Here is a 19,336-nt window from a genome sequence, read left to right on the forward strand (position 1 = left end):
CCTAGTTCAGATCATTTCACTCCTCTGTTTCAAATGCTACATTGGCTTCCCATCACATTTAGAGTAATGTCCTAGGTCTTTAATATGCTTTTAAGGCACTCCATGATTACTGTCTCCCTCTCTCCCTCAGTTCCAGCCATCCACAAAGCCTGCTTAATGTTTCTTGAATACTCCCAGCATGCTCCTACCTCAGGCCCTTTGCACTGGATGTTCTCTGCCTGGAGCTCCCTTCCACCAGATTTCTGCATAGCTTGGTCTTTTACCTCCTTCAAGTTTTGTTTAACTATCACCTTCACAGTGAAGCCTACCCTGACCACCTTATTTAAAAATTCAGTACCCAGCCCCCGAATTTCCCTCTCTCCCTTCCATACTTTATTTTCTCCAGTGCACTTATCACCTTCAAACTTACATTATATATTTCCTTATTTTGGTCTGATTGTCCTCCACTGCCAAAATGTGAGCTCCATGAGAGCAAAGATCTTTTTATTTCACTGCTATGTTCCCAGTACCTGGCATGTAGTAGGTACTTAATAAAATTTGCTGAGTGAATGACAAAGAAGAGTTACTGTACTAAGGGCATTCATAAAAGGGAGGCTTCATTTGGAATGTACAAACTGTATTTGGGAGGAAGAGTCTGGCTAGAGCCAGAGGGGTGTGTAAGAGAGATTTAAGCAGATGAGGTCAGAATGTGGAGGTTCTTGAATGCCTAGAACATACATATTAGATGAATAAATAAATGAGCAAATGAATGAGCATCCTGGCTGTGTTCTGCACACTGTCTTAGCAACCAGTGAAATAATCTGACCTGGATGGATTGTGAAGAGCTGACTCCTTGAAACTTTCGCTTTTTTTCTGTGGAAAGAGCTTCTATTGACAAACAAAATATCCTCTAGAAAAGCTGAAGTGTTCTGTGCTATGCCTGAAATGGCCACTAGGGAATGCTCAAATCCATAATGTTGAACTATTAAGAATGAAATTGGGCTCCCCCATCAGAGGCTGTCTGGGGAGCCCCAATCCTCTGACTGCTGCCTTAAACAGGCAGCTAACGGAGAAGGATAAGTCTTCCAATATTGTTTTCTCCACCTGCCTTACCCCATCTCCCGACCCCACCCCAAGAACAATACTGGACATATAGTTAGTGTCCTTGGCATTCAAGGCCCTTCAAAATGATGCTTAGTTTTTTGCCACCTCTCCTAAACAGACCCTATGCTCGAGTTGTACTTGAGCTGCATCCTCTGTATATACTTTTTCTTGTACCATCACCTTTTTTTCTTTTCTGTTTTCTCTGCTTATCATTACATATCCAATTCCTATGCATCACTTTAAGGCCCAGCGCAAAAGCCATCTCATCCATAAGCCTTCCCTGATAACTACTGGTCTCACTGCCTTCCTGAGATCCTGGGCTCTCATCCTGTCTCGCTTATGAGTCACTTGGTAAACACTGATTCATATACTGTCTCTATCCAAGCCCTTCATTCTGGAGTTCCCAGTGAAATCAGAAATCTACCATTTCTGGACTGTCAGGAAGGCAATGGATAGAGGTCAAAAATGAACTTTTGAAACAAAAAAATGAAGTTATGATCCTTCAGGAACAGTAAGGAACAGCCTATTCTTGGACGGCCTCTCTAGAAGAGAGAGAAAGTCCAGCCAGCCCTAGAAGAAGAGATAATATTTCCAGCTGCCTTAATCCTGCCCTCGGGGATACAGGAGCAGCCTGACGTGCCCAGCTTCACCCCCTCCCAGGAAAGGCCCCATTGCTCCCTGGGCCTCTTTTCCCTGCCTACATTACTCAGCCTAGTCCAAGGACTTGGCTGCTAGGATATGGGGAACTCTAATAGACGCCTGGGGCCTTTTTCCCTTTTAGTTTCTCTCCACCTGCTATACTCTGTGCTTTGTTCTCTGGAATCATGAGAAAGAGCAACATGGGAATCACATTAAACGTGACAATGTGCTGCAGAAAGCACGTACCAGAAATGGATCCTGGGGCAAGCAGAGGGAGTGGGGGCCTGCCTAGCAAAGTCCATGCCCAGATTAGTCCAGACCAGCTCCTGGAGAGCAAGCCTGGGGCAGTGGGAGGCCAAGGTTAGACCGAGGTAGAAGAAAATCAGCATTTACTTTTAATCTACATAACTGCTCTGTGAGAAGGCATTCTTGTCACTCTTTTAAAGACTAGGGAACTCAGGCAAAGACAGATGAGGGGACTTCACCCAAGGCTACAACAGTTAGAACATACAAACAGGATTTGAATCCAAATCTCAATGACTACAGTAACCAGCCTCTTTCTACTGGACCCTGCCATTTCTATATATCTCATCCAGGCTTTCTCTCCTCTACAGAGAAGCGCTAACATGATGATAGGGATGTTGAGGGTGCTCAACCTCTTTGCCTGGTTCTCTAGCTGGCTGATAGGCCCCAAAGTCGACATTTGCTACTTACATTGTAAGATGTGAGATATCATCAACGCTGTACAGTTGTCACTGCATGGAAGCCTTCCCAGAGCCAAATCCTTCTTTATTTGAAGAGTAAAAAGATACCTGCAAAGAAGTGGGGGGAAATCTCTTGAGGAAGAAACAGGAACAAGAAAGAAGCATTTCCCTTCTCCCAGATCAAGATGTTTCAAGAAAGACACGGTGCCCCCAGTCAGGGAGATGCCTTTTGGGGGTGGTGAGTAATGCATAGGCTTTGCTTCGGCCCCTAACCAGCACTAGACCACAACTCAGCTGATCCAGCATTTCAGCAGGCCTCACAGCCATTAGGAATTGCCCCGGCCAAATCCTCCCGCCAACTTGAGGGAGTTGGCCAACAATCCTCTGGTGATTTCTGCCACGTAGCAAAGCCACATACCCAGCCAGAGAGAAAGGGAGATTCAGCAAGAATAAGCCTACTCAGGAGGCCAGTACTGCTCTGTTTACAAAATGCTATCAAATACTCACTATCGTAACAACTTAGAAGGCTGGCATCATCACCACATGTTCCAATTACAGAAAGACAGAGGTTAGGCGATTTGGGCAGAGTCATATCACCCCAAGACAGTGAAACTGTGGCAAGACCTCAGGTCTGCCTCTCAATTCCAGGCTGCCTCCTATCCAAAAGACTGTATTTCAGAAATCAAGAACTTGAGGCCGTGATTCTGCCCCTTCACCTGGACCACCGTCTCCGTATCACCAGAGCCCAGCCTAGCCCTTTGCACAGAGCAGGTATGGGATTACTGTGTATTGAATGGAATGAAGCCAGACTACCCTTTTTCCTACCGATAATCAGGGACCCATAAAGTACACATTGGTATCCAGAACTTTGCAAAACAGATGGCATTTGTCCCACACTTTTAAGCCCATATCAAAGGCAATCAACTTTTGAAAAGATGTGTATAATTAAGATTCTACTGCCGACTATGTTCCTTCTTGGTTCAAAATTGGTTCCAAAGTTTTATTTTATATATTAAAACATTTACTATCTACTGTGGGCATTTCCCTAAATAAGATGTAATTTTCTGAATAAAGTTCTGTCTAGATTTTTTTTAAACCAATTAAGACTTGACAGCAATGTGGTGAACCAGAATTAATTGCACGTGATAGATGAAAATGCAGACTGGGAAAAAACAGGTAAATTAGTAGGTGATTATTTAATTTACAAAGCCATTCATTATAATCCTTCAAATTGTGATCTCTCTTAACGGATTAGAAATGATTCATTAGAAAAGTTATATTTGCACACCACTCTGAGAAACTCACGTAGTGGCTCCAATCAAGGCATCCTTGTAAAGTCAACTACAGTTAAGTATTCTCAAATGGACCAATGGGGAAAAAATAAAGGAAGTCTAACCGTTGCCATTACCTGCTTTCAAATATAGATGTAAATGGGAATAATCAGCCTCAATTGCTAAAGGGGACGTGAATTTCATTTTACTCCTAGCAAGAAAGAAAGTAACCTTCTTGTCATTTGACACATTCCTTGCTGTTAAGAAGGCAGCTGCCTGCTGCAAATACCAAATCCTTCCTCTGAACAGCTGATGAATCATTTATCATCACATTGATTTTCTCATTCTTTTTTTTTTTCCCAGAGAAAGTTTATCTCCATCAAAATTGGTTACAATTTGAGACTCGACTGAAATGAGTTAGCAAAGGCAAACTGATAGAGATACCAAGACATCAAGTTATCTGGGAAAAGGGCCTACAACTCACAAATTTGGAGAGGATTGGGAGAGAGAGAGAGACTGACCTTTTTTTTTTTTTTTTTTTTTGTTTTGCGGTATGTGGGCCTCTCACTGTTGTGGCCTCTCCCATTGCGGAGAACAGGCTCCGGACGCGCAGGCTCAGCGGCCAAGGCTCACGGGCCCAGCCGCTCCGCGGCATGTGGGGTCTTCCCGGACCGGGGCACGAACCCGCATCCCCTGCATTGGCAGGCGGGCTCTCAACCACTGCGTCACCAGGGAAGCCCGAGACTGACTTTTTTAAAGTGACTTCTACAAAGACCCCTCAGAAAAGAACCCCCCCATTTTACAAAAAGGGTGAAGAAAAATTGGCCATGAACCATGATGGGGAATATTTCAGGTAGAATAATTGCCAACACGCTGTGACCTTGATCAAGTCACTCTAGTTCCCAGGACCAGTTTCTGCATCTGTAAACCAAAAGGTCTGGACTAGATTATCTCTTACATTCCTTCTATGTGTAGAAGTCTGGAGTCTAAAGTCTAGAAAGCAGAGTAAGGTTTGGGGAGTGTTATGTTGACAAAGTATTTTTGAAGAAGTAGGTTTACATGGTCATTTTAAAGGGCATTTTTATAAATATAAAAATACTTTAAAATGTTTTATACTTTTTACTTTTTTGTAAGTATACAAATATTTTACTTATATAAATTATTAATAATTATTATTGTAATTATTAATAATTATAATAAAATATCAATAATTTATAATTATGCAAAATAATTTATTAAATTATTTTTTACTTCTCTACTTTCAAAAAGGTTTTATAAGTGTATGTCATCATCACTTTCTACCTATGGGATATACACACACACAAACGTGCACACACACATGTGCACACAGCCGTTTTCAGTATGCAGGGAACTTAGCTGTCAAGCTGCCCTCTGATTAGAACACAGATGCAATGAAGGCAAACACTCTAACTGTTGTAGTAGTTAATGCCTTAACCCCCAAGTGGGCGCCCAGGCTGGTTACCACTTTAAGAACACCACCCTTCCTTCTCCCTGAAGTCCCTATCCTTTGGAAGATTAACCCTGGGGACCAGCCAGGTCGTCCTTCTCACCAACTTCTTACGATCTCCCAGAGTGACTGAGACCCAAGCCTTCCAAAGAAGGCTAGGAGCCCATTCCCTGATAAATGGATAATAATGATTAAGTAACATCATGCAAGTACTATACCTTGTAAGCTCTTCTCGCAGATGTCCAGGGTCCACTGGGAAAAATTTCACCATAAATTTGAAAACAACCTCCTTAGGATCTTAAAACACAATATCTCCATAAGTTTTATTTAAATGTCCATCACAACAGTTACAGAGCTTCTCTCTCTCTCTCTCTCTCTCTCTCTCTCACACACACACACACACACACACACACTCCCCTCTCCTCTTCCCTCCTCTCCCCAGCACTCCCTCTCACAGACTTTTCATTTAAATTTCAATTTTTCACATTTGTGAGCTGTTGCTATTTTTGAATTGTGCCTCTATGTGGATAACAGTTGGGAAAGTTCTCCTGCCCCTCTTCCTCCCTTCTCTTTCTTTGAGTTTCTTTTTGTAAAGATGTGCCTCGTTTGGGGCCTACTGTGTCCTCTCTTAAGAAGTGTTCCATTTAGAAAAATATACCACTTGCTACTTGGGATTCTGCATTCCTGGTTGAGAGAAGGGCCCAGCTATAGAGGCAGGTGAATATCAGCTGGCTCAAGGATTCATAAAGGGAACTAGAAGTAGTAGGGACTGAGGCCTCTGTGTATCTTAAAATCTACATGAAGAAAACATATCTACTTGCCTTCACTCCTACTTGCATTTGAAAATAAGAAGCTTTCTGTATCAAAAGCAAATACACACATGTAGCATTAACACCATTGATTCAGTAAATATATGTTGAGTGCCTATTGTATGCTAAGCATTGTACTAGAGGCTCCTGGAAATGAAAATACAGTTAAGCACTCAAAGGTTGGTAGAAGAGGCAGACACCTAGACAGACAATCACAGAACCACAAAGTGTTATAAGCCCCGAGTACTGGGTAAGCACAAGAGGGAGAAAAGAGTTTGGAGGAGGTCAAGGAAGGCTTCCTGGAAGAGCTGACATCTGAGTAGGGCTGCCAGATTTAGCAGATAAAAATATAGAACTCCCAGTTAAATTTGAATTTCAGATATACAATGATTGCTTGGGACATACTTACACAAAGAAATTAGTCTTTGTTGATCTGAAATTCTAATATAGTTGGGCAACTTCTATTTTATCTGAGAAGCCTACACCTGAAGTTAGTTTTGTTCAAATTAGGAGAGGTAGGAGTATGAAGTGGTCAGAGGCAGAGGTAAAGGCTGAAACGTCAGGCAGAGTCCGGTGCTTTGAGGATCATGTTAAAGAGTTTGGACTTTATTCTAAGGACAATAGGGAGTCATGGAAGCATTTTTAAGCAGGAGACTGATGTGGTCAGGTTTGTATTTGCAATAGTTCCCTTTGGGAGTAGTGTACATGATGGATTGGGGGGAGTCAGTTGGGAAGCTGTTGGGATGATGTGACAGATTATCAATACGTAGTGGGAAAAGACAGAACTGTGGGAGACACCAACACGTAGAGAGCAGGAGGGGGAAGTGACACGAAACAGCCTTTCCCAAAGTGTGGACTGAAATCCACCTGCAGCGGAAGCAGCTATGGAATTTGTTAAAAATGCAGGTTGCTGCCCCCAAACTCGAGGATGAGGCCCAGCAATATGCATTTTAACAAGAACTGCCCCCTCCTCCCGGCCCGTGATCCTAATACACACTGAAAGTTAAGAACCACCACACTAGATTGTGACATATAGGGTTCGGGGGAATATTTCATGCATAGTAGGCACTCAAATATGACCTGAAATGGATGGACAATGTCTGTGATGGGATAAAACTGAAACACCTCCTGGAAGAAGGTGAATGGCATTGCTGCTTGACATCAAGGATGCTCGAAGATTTACAGGTCTAGACTCAGAGATGTATTCCTAGAGCCAATCCACAGAGCGCTGTCATTACCAGGGTTCTCGAAATTTACTCAAAGATCCAGCAGCCTGATTTTCCTCATCTCAGGCAAAGTTAAAATGATTTTTTTAAATTGCTAAATTTACTGGATGGATGAAGGATTAAAACAATACATCAAAGCCCTTTTCTCCGCTTATATTAAGGCGAGGAACAGTGTGGTATTGTTGAAATATTTTCAAGTTGTAACTGGGAATTCTATTCCTTAAGTGATTTTCCATACTTACTTTTTACTTGCTTTGTAATGGACTTCAGAAGTTCCAACCAGACCTGTAATAACATTAATGAAAGAATTGGTAGAACATGGCACTGAGTATAGCTTTTTGTTTTTTGGGTTTTTTTTTGATAGCAGATTAAAGTCAACATGAAACAAACAAATGTCAAGACTCTTTAGACTTCTAAAGATAGTAAGAAATAGCAACGTCAAAGAAATGCTGTGCTTCCACCACACTCAATCTGTCCCCTTCTATTTTCCCAATGACAGTGCACATTGATGATCTATAAACTCTTGCTGTTGACATTTGAGTCACTGCTCCCTGCCTCAGGAGAATGACAGAGGTGTCATATACAAGGCTCATTAGTTGCCACAAAGACTAATGAAGGCACATGGCTCCACATTTGAATCCTACAGCCCCCAAATGCCAGCTTAATAGTCATAATGAGCCTTTCTGGGAAGGAGCCAGATAACAGATCCACCAAGGCAGAACACAGCGGGCAGAACATCGGGAATGTTAGAATGTGAGAGAGGGGCAAGGAGCATTCCCGAATACTACTGGTGAGGTTAGGAGTCTTCAGTTTGGAGGTTGAGGTCCAGCCTCTGGAAAGTCAGAATAAAGCACAGAGACCTCTTCACACAGTGGCAAAAGAGGAGCAGAGGGTGGAAGAGTTTGTGCTTGGCAAACTGAGGTGACTTTTAATAGACAAGGAGGGGAAATAGTTGTTAAATCCACTCATTTTGCAAGGGTTTAAATGGTTTTTCCTTTTGCAGTTGGGGGTTTGAGCCCTGCATATCTAGCTGCAAGCTGCATTTAGAAGCAATTCTAGACACAAAGAACCTATAATGAAACCAACTTACATTATTTCCAGAATGGCTACAGAATTCTAATCCAAAATATTCCTTTTCAGCAAGATTTAGATGGCTGCAACTCAGGTTAAACAGCACCTTCCCGGATGACTTTTGCTAAACAAAACAAAGAGACCATAGCACAGTTTGCGATCCTAAGCTGATATTGTTGCTGTAGTGTGGAGTAAAGGGTAGAAGCAACTAGACTCTCTTCAGTTTCCTTTAAACACTGTTTTCAGGCCCTGTATCCTCCCAAATGTTGTTGAGTTTTCCACACAAATACATGCATCTATCTGTAGATTGTTTTAGCGGTACCTCTTTAAAAGCCTCAGATTAATGACAAACCCTCTTGGAAAAAGACAGCCTTGCACTTAACTACGTATGGCTAGATCTGCAAATCTACCCTTTCAGTGGAATTCTTTCATCAATTCATCCCACAGGCAATTTGAAAGATTTTCCCCAAATTGACAGATAGTTTAATCAAGATGCAAATCTGACCTGCTTAAAATCCTTCAGTGGCTCCCTTCAGGATAAAGTCTCTACTCCTTAGCAGGAAGGCTGGGCCCTTTCCCTCATGTGGCCCTGCCTGCCCCTCCAGCCTCATCACTTTCCCTTCCCCCTTCCTTTCTAATAATCGCAGCCTGCTCATGTTTCCCCACACGTCAAGTAAATTCATGTCTCCATGCCTCTGCTCATGTCATTCCTTCTACACAGAACGCCCTTCCCACCTTTCTTTGCTTTGGCTTCCTCCTACTCAGCTCAGATGCCACTCCCCGGGAGACCTTTGGAGCCAAGGGCAACCTCCGTGCTCCCAAACACTCTTGCTTACCTCAAACATGGCACTTCTCACACGGGATGTCTATGTTCCCCGTTAGACTGAATTCCTTCATAGCAGGGGCCTTGCTTTAATTGTCTTGTTACTCACCAGGTCTAACTCAGAGCCTGCCACATACTAGGGGTCTTGAATGTTGGTTGATCCAACATGAAATTGACCAACTTCCTCCTCCGAGCTCCACGAGGAGATTTCATTCTACAGCTTTTCCCATCATAACTGCATCTAGCATACTCCTTTCACATAAGGCCACACATATTTTTTTTTCTTCATAAAGCCCGCATACACTGGGAGCACAAAACAGTCCCTTTTTCAGGCTTCTCTGAGAATAGGAGCTGTGAAGAGCTCTCTGTGAAAATCTCTATGAGCTGAGTGGGGCTGGAGCTGATCTTCAGCCAGCATTGCTGAGGCCGAGGGTTGCAGTTGCAGGGAGGACGGTGATGGGAAAATTGGGCCCTAGCTGATAGGCACAAAGACACGCTGCTGAAAACCCCTAGTTAAAGCCAAGTCACACGGTGCCTCTGGTGCTGCAAAGGAAGCTGGGTGCAGGGAAATGTAGTTGGAAATCACCGACGCATAGAATTAATGCCAACCTTGAGAGGTCAGAGAGTCCAGCCACCCTCCTCCCACACCCCACCCTCTCCCTCAAGGCAGTCCCACACGGAACAGAACCCACATCTGGTATTTAATAGCTTCCAGGAAGGCGACCTCCCCCATCCCCTTCCCCCAACGACCCCAAATGCTCCCCTCTCCCTTGGACTTCTCTCCACTTGGTTTCGTAGTCCAAAGCTCCATCAACTGAGATCCATGAGGGTTAACCAGGGTCCTATTTTTAAATGCAAATAGGATGCAGAGGGTGAAAGCTACTGCATCCTTAGTGCCTGGAGAGAGGGCTGAGGGAAAGGGGGTTTGATTTTATGTGGGAAGTCACATTGGAGCTGTGATCCAGGAAAAAGGGGTCAGCCCATGGTGGGGTTCGGGGGCTTGAAGGGCATTAGGGGGCAGTGGGGGAGGGGGTGTCTGGGAGGGAGGAGGGAGGGGGCGCTTCTGCCTATGTGGCAACCTTGCCTAGGGCAAGTCCTGACACAGACCATTCCAGACAGATGAAATCGCTGCTATTTTCAAAGTCCTCCAGACAAGGAGCTGTTATGGGATTTTTATTATGAATTAAAAATTTTTCTAAAGAGAGAGAGAGATGACAGCAATACTTTTTCCAACACCAAAGAAACGTTTCAGTCATGAGGACCAAATTCCGTCATAGACTCCAGTTTCTTTGCAAACAATTTAAGAAACTCAAGATTTTCCTTTCTCCTCCTCATTTTTTCTTTCTTTTTTTTTTTACCATTGGGGTGCTTAATCATCGCCATTAATGCTGCCACATTCCATGTGTTTGTATATTTAAATGTTTCTGCAGTCACAAAGAATATATAGCCATCCCTGTAAGGTTTCCAATCCAGGCTGCCTTTTTGCTCCTTTCTGTAAGATCCCATACCATGTTTATAAGAATAATCCTCTGATTCGTCCACCCCTGTACATCTTGCCAACTGGCTCTAAAAGCCTTTGGCATTTGTGCATTAGGAGGTCAGGAGCTCATGTGGCTCAAGCTCTCTACCCACATCTCTGGGAGAGGCATTTCCCTTCAACCCTCCGTAGTGTACGTTGAAATTGGCCAGCCTAGTGGAATGTATTGCACAATAGGTAAGGTCTTGGTTCTGTCTTAACATGCAGCCTTTAATTTTTTTCAACCAATTCTTCAACTTGTATGTTATGATTATTTTTCTCATAATATCTCTATATACAACTTTCCTATTTTCTCTTTTCTGGACTTCTGATTCTCTTTTCCATTGCTTGTTCTTGTTTAAGCTGACACTTTTCAACATTCTAATCAAGCTCCTTAGTGGATCTAAATTATTTATCACCGGGCCTCCCACTCAAGGAATTGGAACTCCAATCCTGAACCCTGTCTTATATTCATCTCCCTTGGATTACAGTAGAGCAGTGTTTGCCTTTAAAAAAATCACACACACACATATAATTTAAAACTTTTCAGAACTTGTGTTTATAATCTTCAGCTTACAAGCTCGGTCTTAACCATTGGACACTGATTTCTTGGGGCTCCAAACTCATCTTCTCACGGAAACAATAAATATTCAAGGTGACCGTTTCCAAAAAACAGCCCATCAAATCTTCTATGCACATAGGGCTGTCATATAACAGTTTATTAAAACAAGCCTGTATTGTAATCCTGCTCTACCCACTTACTAACTGGATGAATTGGGGCAAATGTTTTAGCTCACAGATTGATCTCCCTTTTCCAGGTACCTGAAGACGGAAACCATGTGTCTGAGTACCTGGCATTATATACAGTGATTGGAAAAGAGTGGACATTCCATAAATGTTTACTGAATAAATAGATGAATGGATCCGAACATTTAACTTGATTCATGTGCATTAGCAGGACAGTCCTCTCAAGAGGAAGAACAAATTAGTTACTATGTGACCTAGGGCAAATTACTGAACCGTTCTGAGCCTTGGTTTACTCATCTGTAAAATGGAGATAATAATAGTATTATGTTACAGAGTCGTTGTGTGGATTAATCAAGATAATTCACATCAAGGCCTTAGTACTATGCCTGGCACATCACAAGACATAAGTAATACACACATATATTTATAGATATATAGAGAGAAGAGTCTGGAAGAATACATACCAACCTGTTAACAACATTATTCCTGGAGAGGGGTTTAGATTAAAGGGAACCTTACCTTTTTAGTTTGTACATATCTGGATTCTTTTTTTAAATGAACAGGGACAGTAGAAACTCTCTTAATAAACTTTAATTCAACAACGCACAGAGAATGCTTTCCATTCCCCCTTTAAAACATTGACAGATGCCTAAGTCATGATGAAAGCTCATGGCTAGTAAGCTAATATGACTTTGCACTTCTACATCCATTGACTGAGTCTCAGGCTTGATAATAATTATTTTCTTGAACATATTTTGACAATTCTACTTATTATTGTAATTATACAATTTAATTATATTGTATGTATATCACAAGAATCATGATCACTAATAGCAAGAGTAGTTTCTATGAAAACCAAATTGAAAAAAAATCAATAAGGGGGGAATCCCCCAAAATGTGCTGTCAAATTAGTTTTGGGTAGGACAGCAGTAAAATATTGGGGGATAAAATCTGGAAGGATTCTGTACTCAAATTTTTCCACATTAAATGAACAAATACTGGAAATCATAGATGATGCCTTATGCGTATAAGTCAGAGAAGAAAATGGAAACACCGATCAGAAGTCCTTACTCAAAATGCCCTTGACCCTGCATCAAAAGCTTGGCATATGAATATAAATGTATACGTTTTATGTTGAAGTAAGAAGTTTAAGGTGTTTGTGTGTAAATGTATGTATTTATTATGATTTTCTGCTTTGGCAAATTTGATCAATTAACTGATCAACAATCACCTTTGATCACATTAGATAACAGAGATTCTAATGCATCCACATAATGACTGTGTACTTCAAAAGAATGTAGGCTACAGAATTAAGGTTTCAGAAAAGGATAAGCTGGAACAACAGCGTATTATTAACAGTAGCATGATAGGCCATTTTAATTTTATAATGTGTATTGTGTTTCTCTGGAAAATATAACAAATATAAGGAAAATTAAAGAGTCTTATAGATGCTTCTCCTGTTTCCAGTGCTGATTCCCACATTCAAAATATTTCTCATGCTCCCCTCAGGAAACTGTTTTTGAAGTCACAGATAATAATCACCCATTCTTCTGATTTTATGGTTATGCCTCATTTTTGAATCCCAAAATATGACTATATAAACTCCGGTGACGACAACAAAATAGCAGAGAGAGAGAGAGAGAGAGAGAGAGAGACAGAGAGAGAGACCTGTCTCTTCCTGTTTTATAAAGCCATCTGTCCTATCAGGTTAGGGCCCCACCCTTATGACCTCATTCAACCTTAATTACTTCCTAAAAGTCCTATCTCCAAATACAGTCAGATTAATCACATGGGGAGTGGGGTTAGAGGTTCAACATATGAATCTGGGTTGGGGGGATACAATTCAGTCCATAGCAATGACCCAACTTGATAGCCCACTTTAGTTATCATACTTGCTCTTTATGACTTTTGACTCTTTCCAAACACGAAATCCACTCTCAAATAATGAAGATTTGTGAGTCATTTTGGAAGCAATGTGCCCAGTTACAGAAGGCCAAAAAGGAGTTCCAAAATGTGCTGAGTACCTGCAATACACAGGAGAAGGCAGCACATCACGGTGGCTAAGAATGTGGGCTCTGAAGCCAGACACAGCTGGCTCTAGTTCTGACCTGTCTACCTGCTAGAGGGGTAATCTTGGGCAGACTATTTAATCTCTCTGAACCTTTGCTTCTTCAGTTGCAAAATAAGACTGTCAAACACAGAAGGGTCACATATTATATGATTCTATTTATATGAAATGTCCAGAACAGGCAAATCTATAGAGACAGAAAACAGATTGGTGGTGGTCAGAGACTGGGGGGAGAGGGGAATAGGGGGTGACTATTAACTAGTATGGGGCTTCTTTTGGGGAGGATGCATATATTCTGGAATTAGATAGTTGTGATGGTTGTACAACAATGAATATACTAAAAACCACTGAATTGTACACTTTAAAAGGATGAATCTTCTGGCATGTGAATGGCATCTCCATTTTAAAGAAGGGTCATAGCGAGCATCTAATGAGACTATTCTTGTCAAGTACTTTACACAGTATCTGGTCCAAAGGAAGAGCTCAAGAAATGTTGACTGTTTATAGGGCGACTATATAATTTATCATCCAAATTGGGACGGTTTTGAGAGTTGACAGGGCACTAGTAATTGTTATATTGTCACAATAGGTGTAAACCAGGACTGTCCTGGACAAACTCTGATGTATGGTCACCTAGTTATTTGTATTTGGACCACTCCAGGGGGTCTGTTTTGACAACGGCAGCATTTATTTGAATATTCAAAATCTGGAATATTAAGAATCAGAGACATGACTATTAGTTTCCCCTCATAGAAACCGGTGTCTGATGATCATTCCTCCAGTAGCAAGTGAATGAGGTACCCTTCAGTCATGTTAACCCTGGTTCCGTATTTTTATAGGTAAGGCTCAACCGTAACAACCACACAAAAAAACAGGGACAGAGAACTGCTTCACCAGTCTTAACCTTCTCCCTAATAAACATTTTAAAAGTCAATCCCTCTCCTTTAACATGTTTTTTCTCCATTCTTTATTCTCTTTTTTCAGTTCTCTTTGTTTTCCTGTTGTAATTTCCCCCTGTGCAAACTCCAGGCTTACTTTTGATGTGTTTGCCCTTTTCCTCCTGTATATGCCTTTACTCTTTTGTGACACTTTCTACAACCCCTTCAATTCAACACACAATACTGAGTGCCTGTTCTGTGCCAGGTACTTTCCTGAACTGCAGGGATACCGAGGTGAACAAGACCCAGGCATTACCACCAAGGAATACATAGGCTGGCAGGAAAGGCAGGCACGTCAACAGGTGATCGCAGTGGTTGGGACTAAGTGTGCTTTTAAGCTTGTATGCAGGGGTTAATGTGATATCACACCCAAAGGGCACCTAACCCAGAAATGTGGGTGAGGGTATAGTACATGGATTCTTTTTTTAAAAATTAATTAATTAAATAATTTTTTGGAGGGCTACATTTGGTCTCCATTGCCACTCAGGGGTTACTCTTTGATGCGGTGCACGGGCTTCTCATTGCTGTGGCTTCCCTTGTTGCAGAGCACAGGCTCCAGGTGTGTGGGCTTCAGTAGTTGTGGCTTGCGGGCTCTAGAGCGCAGGCTCAGTAGTTGTGGTGCACGGGATTAGTTGCTCCGTGGCATGTGGGATCTTCCCGGACCAGGGCTCGAACCCGTGTCCCCTGCATTGGCAGGCGAATTCTTAACCACTGAACCACCAGGGAAGTCCCTGCATAATGGATTCTTAACAGTGGGGACACCTAATCCAAGATAGGATGCAAGAGTTGGAATTAGCCAGGTGAAGAGGAGGAAAAGAGAAGGGTGTCAGAGGCAGAGATTAGAAAACAGGGTGTGAACAACTCGATTGTAAGCAGTGTGGTGTTCCTAAAGGAGCGAGGGAGATACAGGGACACTGAGCAGGAGCCTCACCAAGATGGGCAGAAATCTTGTAGAAAGTGTAGACCAAGATGCAGAAATCTTGTTCTGCATCTTGGTCTACACTCCCTCACCTCCATCCAGCTCTCTGTTTGTAAGCAGCAATAGGCACACACTTCATTTACAGAGTTTGGACCTTTCTGAAGGAAGGTAAGTCTTCCTCCCTTCCTGTTGTCTGCAGGCTACATCCAGAAACCTCAGAACCCTTTAAGTGTTAAACCCTGGGACTGCTCCTTTTAAAGGGCTGTTTCACTTTTCATTAAAAGTGCAAATATCCTGGGGCTTCCCTGGTAGCAGAGTGGTTAAGACTCCGCCTGCCAATGCAGGGGACAAGGGTTCCATCCCTAGTCCGGGAAGATCCCACATGCTGTGGAGCAACTAAGCCCATGTGCCACAACTACCGAACCCGCGTGCCAGAACTGCTGAATCCTGTGTGCCTAGAGCCCGTGCACCGCAACGAAGAGCAGCCCCTGCTCACTGCAACTAGAGAAAGCCCACGCAGCAACGAAGACCCAAAGCAACCAAAAATAAATAAATTAAAAAAATATTTTAATGCAAATATCCTGACATTGCAACAAACAACAGCAAAAATCCGACACATATCTTATTCATCTACCAATATAGTCAGATGCAACCAGTTTTCTAAAAATGAAGTTGGACATACTTTCAAAATTTACACTGTGTAAACGACCCGGGGAACTAGGAAACAGAGCTCCTTTGGGGCAGGGCAGAAGAAATTACTGGCCAAGCTATAACCCTCCTGGGGGTTCAACTCCTGGTAAAAAGAGAACTGCTGAGAGTGGTGAGAGGCTAATTACCAGGTAGCTGCAGTTCATTCTAAAATGGAGCCCTCTCTGCAGGCAGTCTAGTCTTTCAGCATCTGGTAGAGAGCAAGGTGCAGTTAGACACATCAAAGAACAAAGAATAAGTAGGATGTCGAGGGAGGCCCTTTCCCCAGAGCCCAGAGGACTCAGCAATAAACCCCGGAGGGAAGAACAGTTTAAATGGGTACTTAAGACTTCCTGGTGGTGGTAAGCAGAGAGAACAAGCCTTGTAGTTGCTTGTGCACGTGTGAAATTCACACCAAATTACAACTGGTTTTTATTTTATTTCTGAAAACATAAAGCAGTTCAAAGTACTGCCTGTGTGATTGATGGAAGGCTTAAAGTTGCTTAAGATTAACAGCTCAGAAAGATTTCCGGCCCACGTGGCTGTCCTAGGGGAGTCCTGAAGGATCAACCTGAGCAGCTGACTGACCACCCGCCCCTTTTTTTCCTATTGAAGTAGAGTTGATTTACAATGTTGTGTTAATTTCTGCTGTACAGCAAAGTGATTCAGTTATACCTATATACCACCCTCTTTATCTGCAGCCATGTTGATACTGATTAAACTAAGTTCAGAAGGGAACTCGGGAGTCAGAGAGCTCGTCTAGGCCCTGATAGATGATACTTCCTAGCAGACACCCTTTTCAAGCTCTAAGGGAATGATGTATTACTGCCTGAGGCCTTAGGTTGGTTTGGCAATGATCTGGACATGTTCCATCTGATTCATACGCTTTGCTGGAATGTGTCTAAGAGACTCTCCTTGCTCAGAATTGCTCTTCATACTAAGGAAAGAAAAAAGAAAAAAACAGAACAAAACACGATTACCACCCTAATAGCAATCTTGCCCCCACTCCTGGGACATTGAAATTACCATGCCTACATTGGAAAAGCTGTTCAAAAGTGACAGTGTAATAATGGCATTCTCAAGCCAGTGCTCCCAAGTCCTGTCGAAATTACTAGCTACTCGGGTAATTAAAACAATTATAATTGTTTGTTTCCACTTAATGCTTTAGCACTAAATCCACGTGCTGTGTGTGATGCACAACCAGCTTCCAAATGGTAGTCGGCCTTTTCTTTTAAACTTCAGGTTGATAAAACATTCTGTGCATATCTATCAATCTGAGACATTCAGGACACAACAGAGATCATTCAATGTCATATAATCCGGGCCCTTCATTTTATAAGTGGGGAGATTTAGATCCAGACAAGGGAAGAGACTTGCCCAAGATCTTCCAGCAGGTTAATAGCAGATCTGGGATTGGAACCCAGGTCTTCTGGCCTCCAGTAATGGGCTCATTTTATTACACCGGACTGTCCTTAAATATAAAGGGAAAACTAATATCTAGGTGTATGAAGGACAACAAAAAGAGATAAACACCTAAACTTGTTTCTTTGATTCACTCTTTCCTTTCATGTTCACTGTTTTATTTCTTTACCATCTTTTCTCAACTTTCGACTGTACTGTTAACTCACCTTTCTCTTCTTCTGCTTATTATTCCAATGTTTCTCCTTCTTTAGCCTCCCTTTCCTTGATTGTTCTACATTCCTGACTCTTCTTTCTAGAATCAGTTTTACTCCGTTTATAAAGTGTTCACTATGTTGCCCAGCAAGGCTGTGAGCAGGTTGGAGGCCACTCTGTTCTGACAGGTTGTGAAGTTCACAGAAACTCTATAAAGAAGCCATTAAACAATAATTCCTTTTAAAATGTCTACTTAATAAGAGGCCATGAAACCCAATGTATCAGGGTTACTATGGAGAATCTGTGCTGGCTGAACAGAAAATCTTTTAAAAAAATATTTCAGAAACTATTCCAAGTTAAATGGAATCAAGAGACACATGTGGAGTTTAGGGTTCCATAAGAAAGTAGTATTTCAATGTATAAAATATACACGAGAATGTTAAATTCTGGATGATGGGATTATACTTGCATTTTATTTTCTTCTTTGTGCTTACCAGAATATTCTAATGAATTTATGTTCTGTCATATATAGAAGCTGGATTTGAAAGTTGAAAAAAAAATCAGAAAGAGAAAGACAAATACCATGTGATATCACTTATATGTGGAATCTAAAATATGACACAAATGAACCTATCTATGAAACAGAAACTGAATCAAGGACATAGAGAACAGAATGGTGGTTGCCAAGGAGGAGGGGGTTGGGGGAGGGATGGAGTGGGAGTTTGGGGTTAGTAGACGCAAACTATTATATATAGAATGGATAAACAACGAGGTCCTACTGTATAGCACGGAGAAGTATTCAATATCCTATGATAAACCATAATGGAAAAGAATATATTAAAAAAGAATGTATATATATGTATTACTGAATCACTTTGCTGTACAGCAGTAATTAACACAACATTGTAAATCAACTACACTTCAGTTTAAAACAAAAGAATCTTAGCATCAAATTTTGAAAAAAAAAGAAAATTGAAAAATAAATGAACCTCTAAAGGACTTCTGAGTAGCAAAATGAGTGGTCATCTGAGCCATCACTCAGGCTAATCTGTCTGTCATGAAGTGTCTCATTCCCCCACCCTTTCAACACCCCTACGTTAGCCAGGTGTGCATGCTTGTCAACACCTGTGGACTAGGTTAAGGGACCAGCTCTGCCCCCCAGCAAGAAGCCTATAAGGGCTTCCTGCCTGAGTCTCAACTTGGCTTCTTGCCAAGCTCCACTCTTGCAGAAGTCACTCAGGACTTGTGATTTCATTCCTCTTTCCCTATGCAGACATCTGCCTGAGTTCTTGACCCTTGTTCACTTAGTCTGTTTACTTGGGTTCCTGCTGTTTGGTTCTGGATTGGACCTACAATGCCCATGGGCTAGGCTCCACTCAGCTCTGCTCTCCCCTTGAGTAGTCTCCACCTCTGCTGTGCACACCATAGGTATTTCATGAAGATTGTGGTTTAGCAATATAACTTAACTCCTGGGCCTGCTTGCAGCCTTTTATCCCTTTCCTCCCAGCTACCCTGGCATACAGTCATGGAAGTCCTGAGTGCTAACTCCCTCCTGTGGGCCTTGGGGCGACTTAGGCTCTACAACCCAAAGCCTAAGAGTAGCATACTCCTCTCAGTCTGGCTTAGTCTGGGCTGATACCAGGTTTGCAGAACACTGCCGTCCTCCCTCCACAAGGCTACTTCAATACGGTGGATCTATGGTTAGGGTGTGTAACTCAAAACAGTTGTCTGGGATTCTCTAGCTGTACTCAGG

General features: G+C 42.1%; 1 protein-coding gene across 1 annotated transcript in view; it reads right to left on the reverse strand.

Moving 5' to 3' along the window:
* Nucleotides 1-19,336, reverse strand: part of FRMD7 (FERM domain containing 7) — a 55,060-nt gene that overhangs the window by 15,455 nt on the left and 20,269 nt on the right. Inside the window, 5 exon segments of the mRNA XM_030846519.2 lie at nucleotides 2,437-2,534; nucleotides 5,384-5,417; nucleotides 7,443-7,485; nucleotides 8,291-8,395; nucleotides 17,598-17,792. Coding sequence (XP_030702379.2) covers nucleotides 2,437-2,534; nucleotides 5,384-5,417; nucleotides 7,443-7,485; nucleotides 8,291-8,395; nucleotides 17,598-17,792 — 475 coding nt within the window.

This window comes from Globicephala melas, chromosome X, assembly GCF_963455315.2.
Source record: "Globicephala melas chromosome X, mGloMel1.2, whole genome shotgun sequence".
Taxonomy (NCBI): domain Eukaryota; kingdom Metazoa; phylum Chordata; class Mammalia; order Artiodactyla; family Delphinidae; genus Globicephala; species Globicephala melas.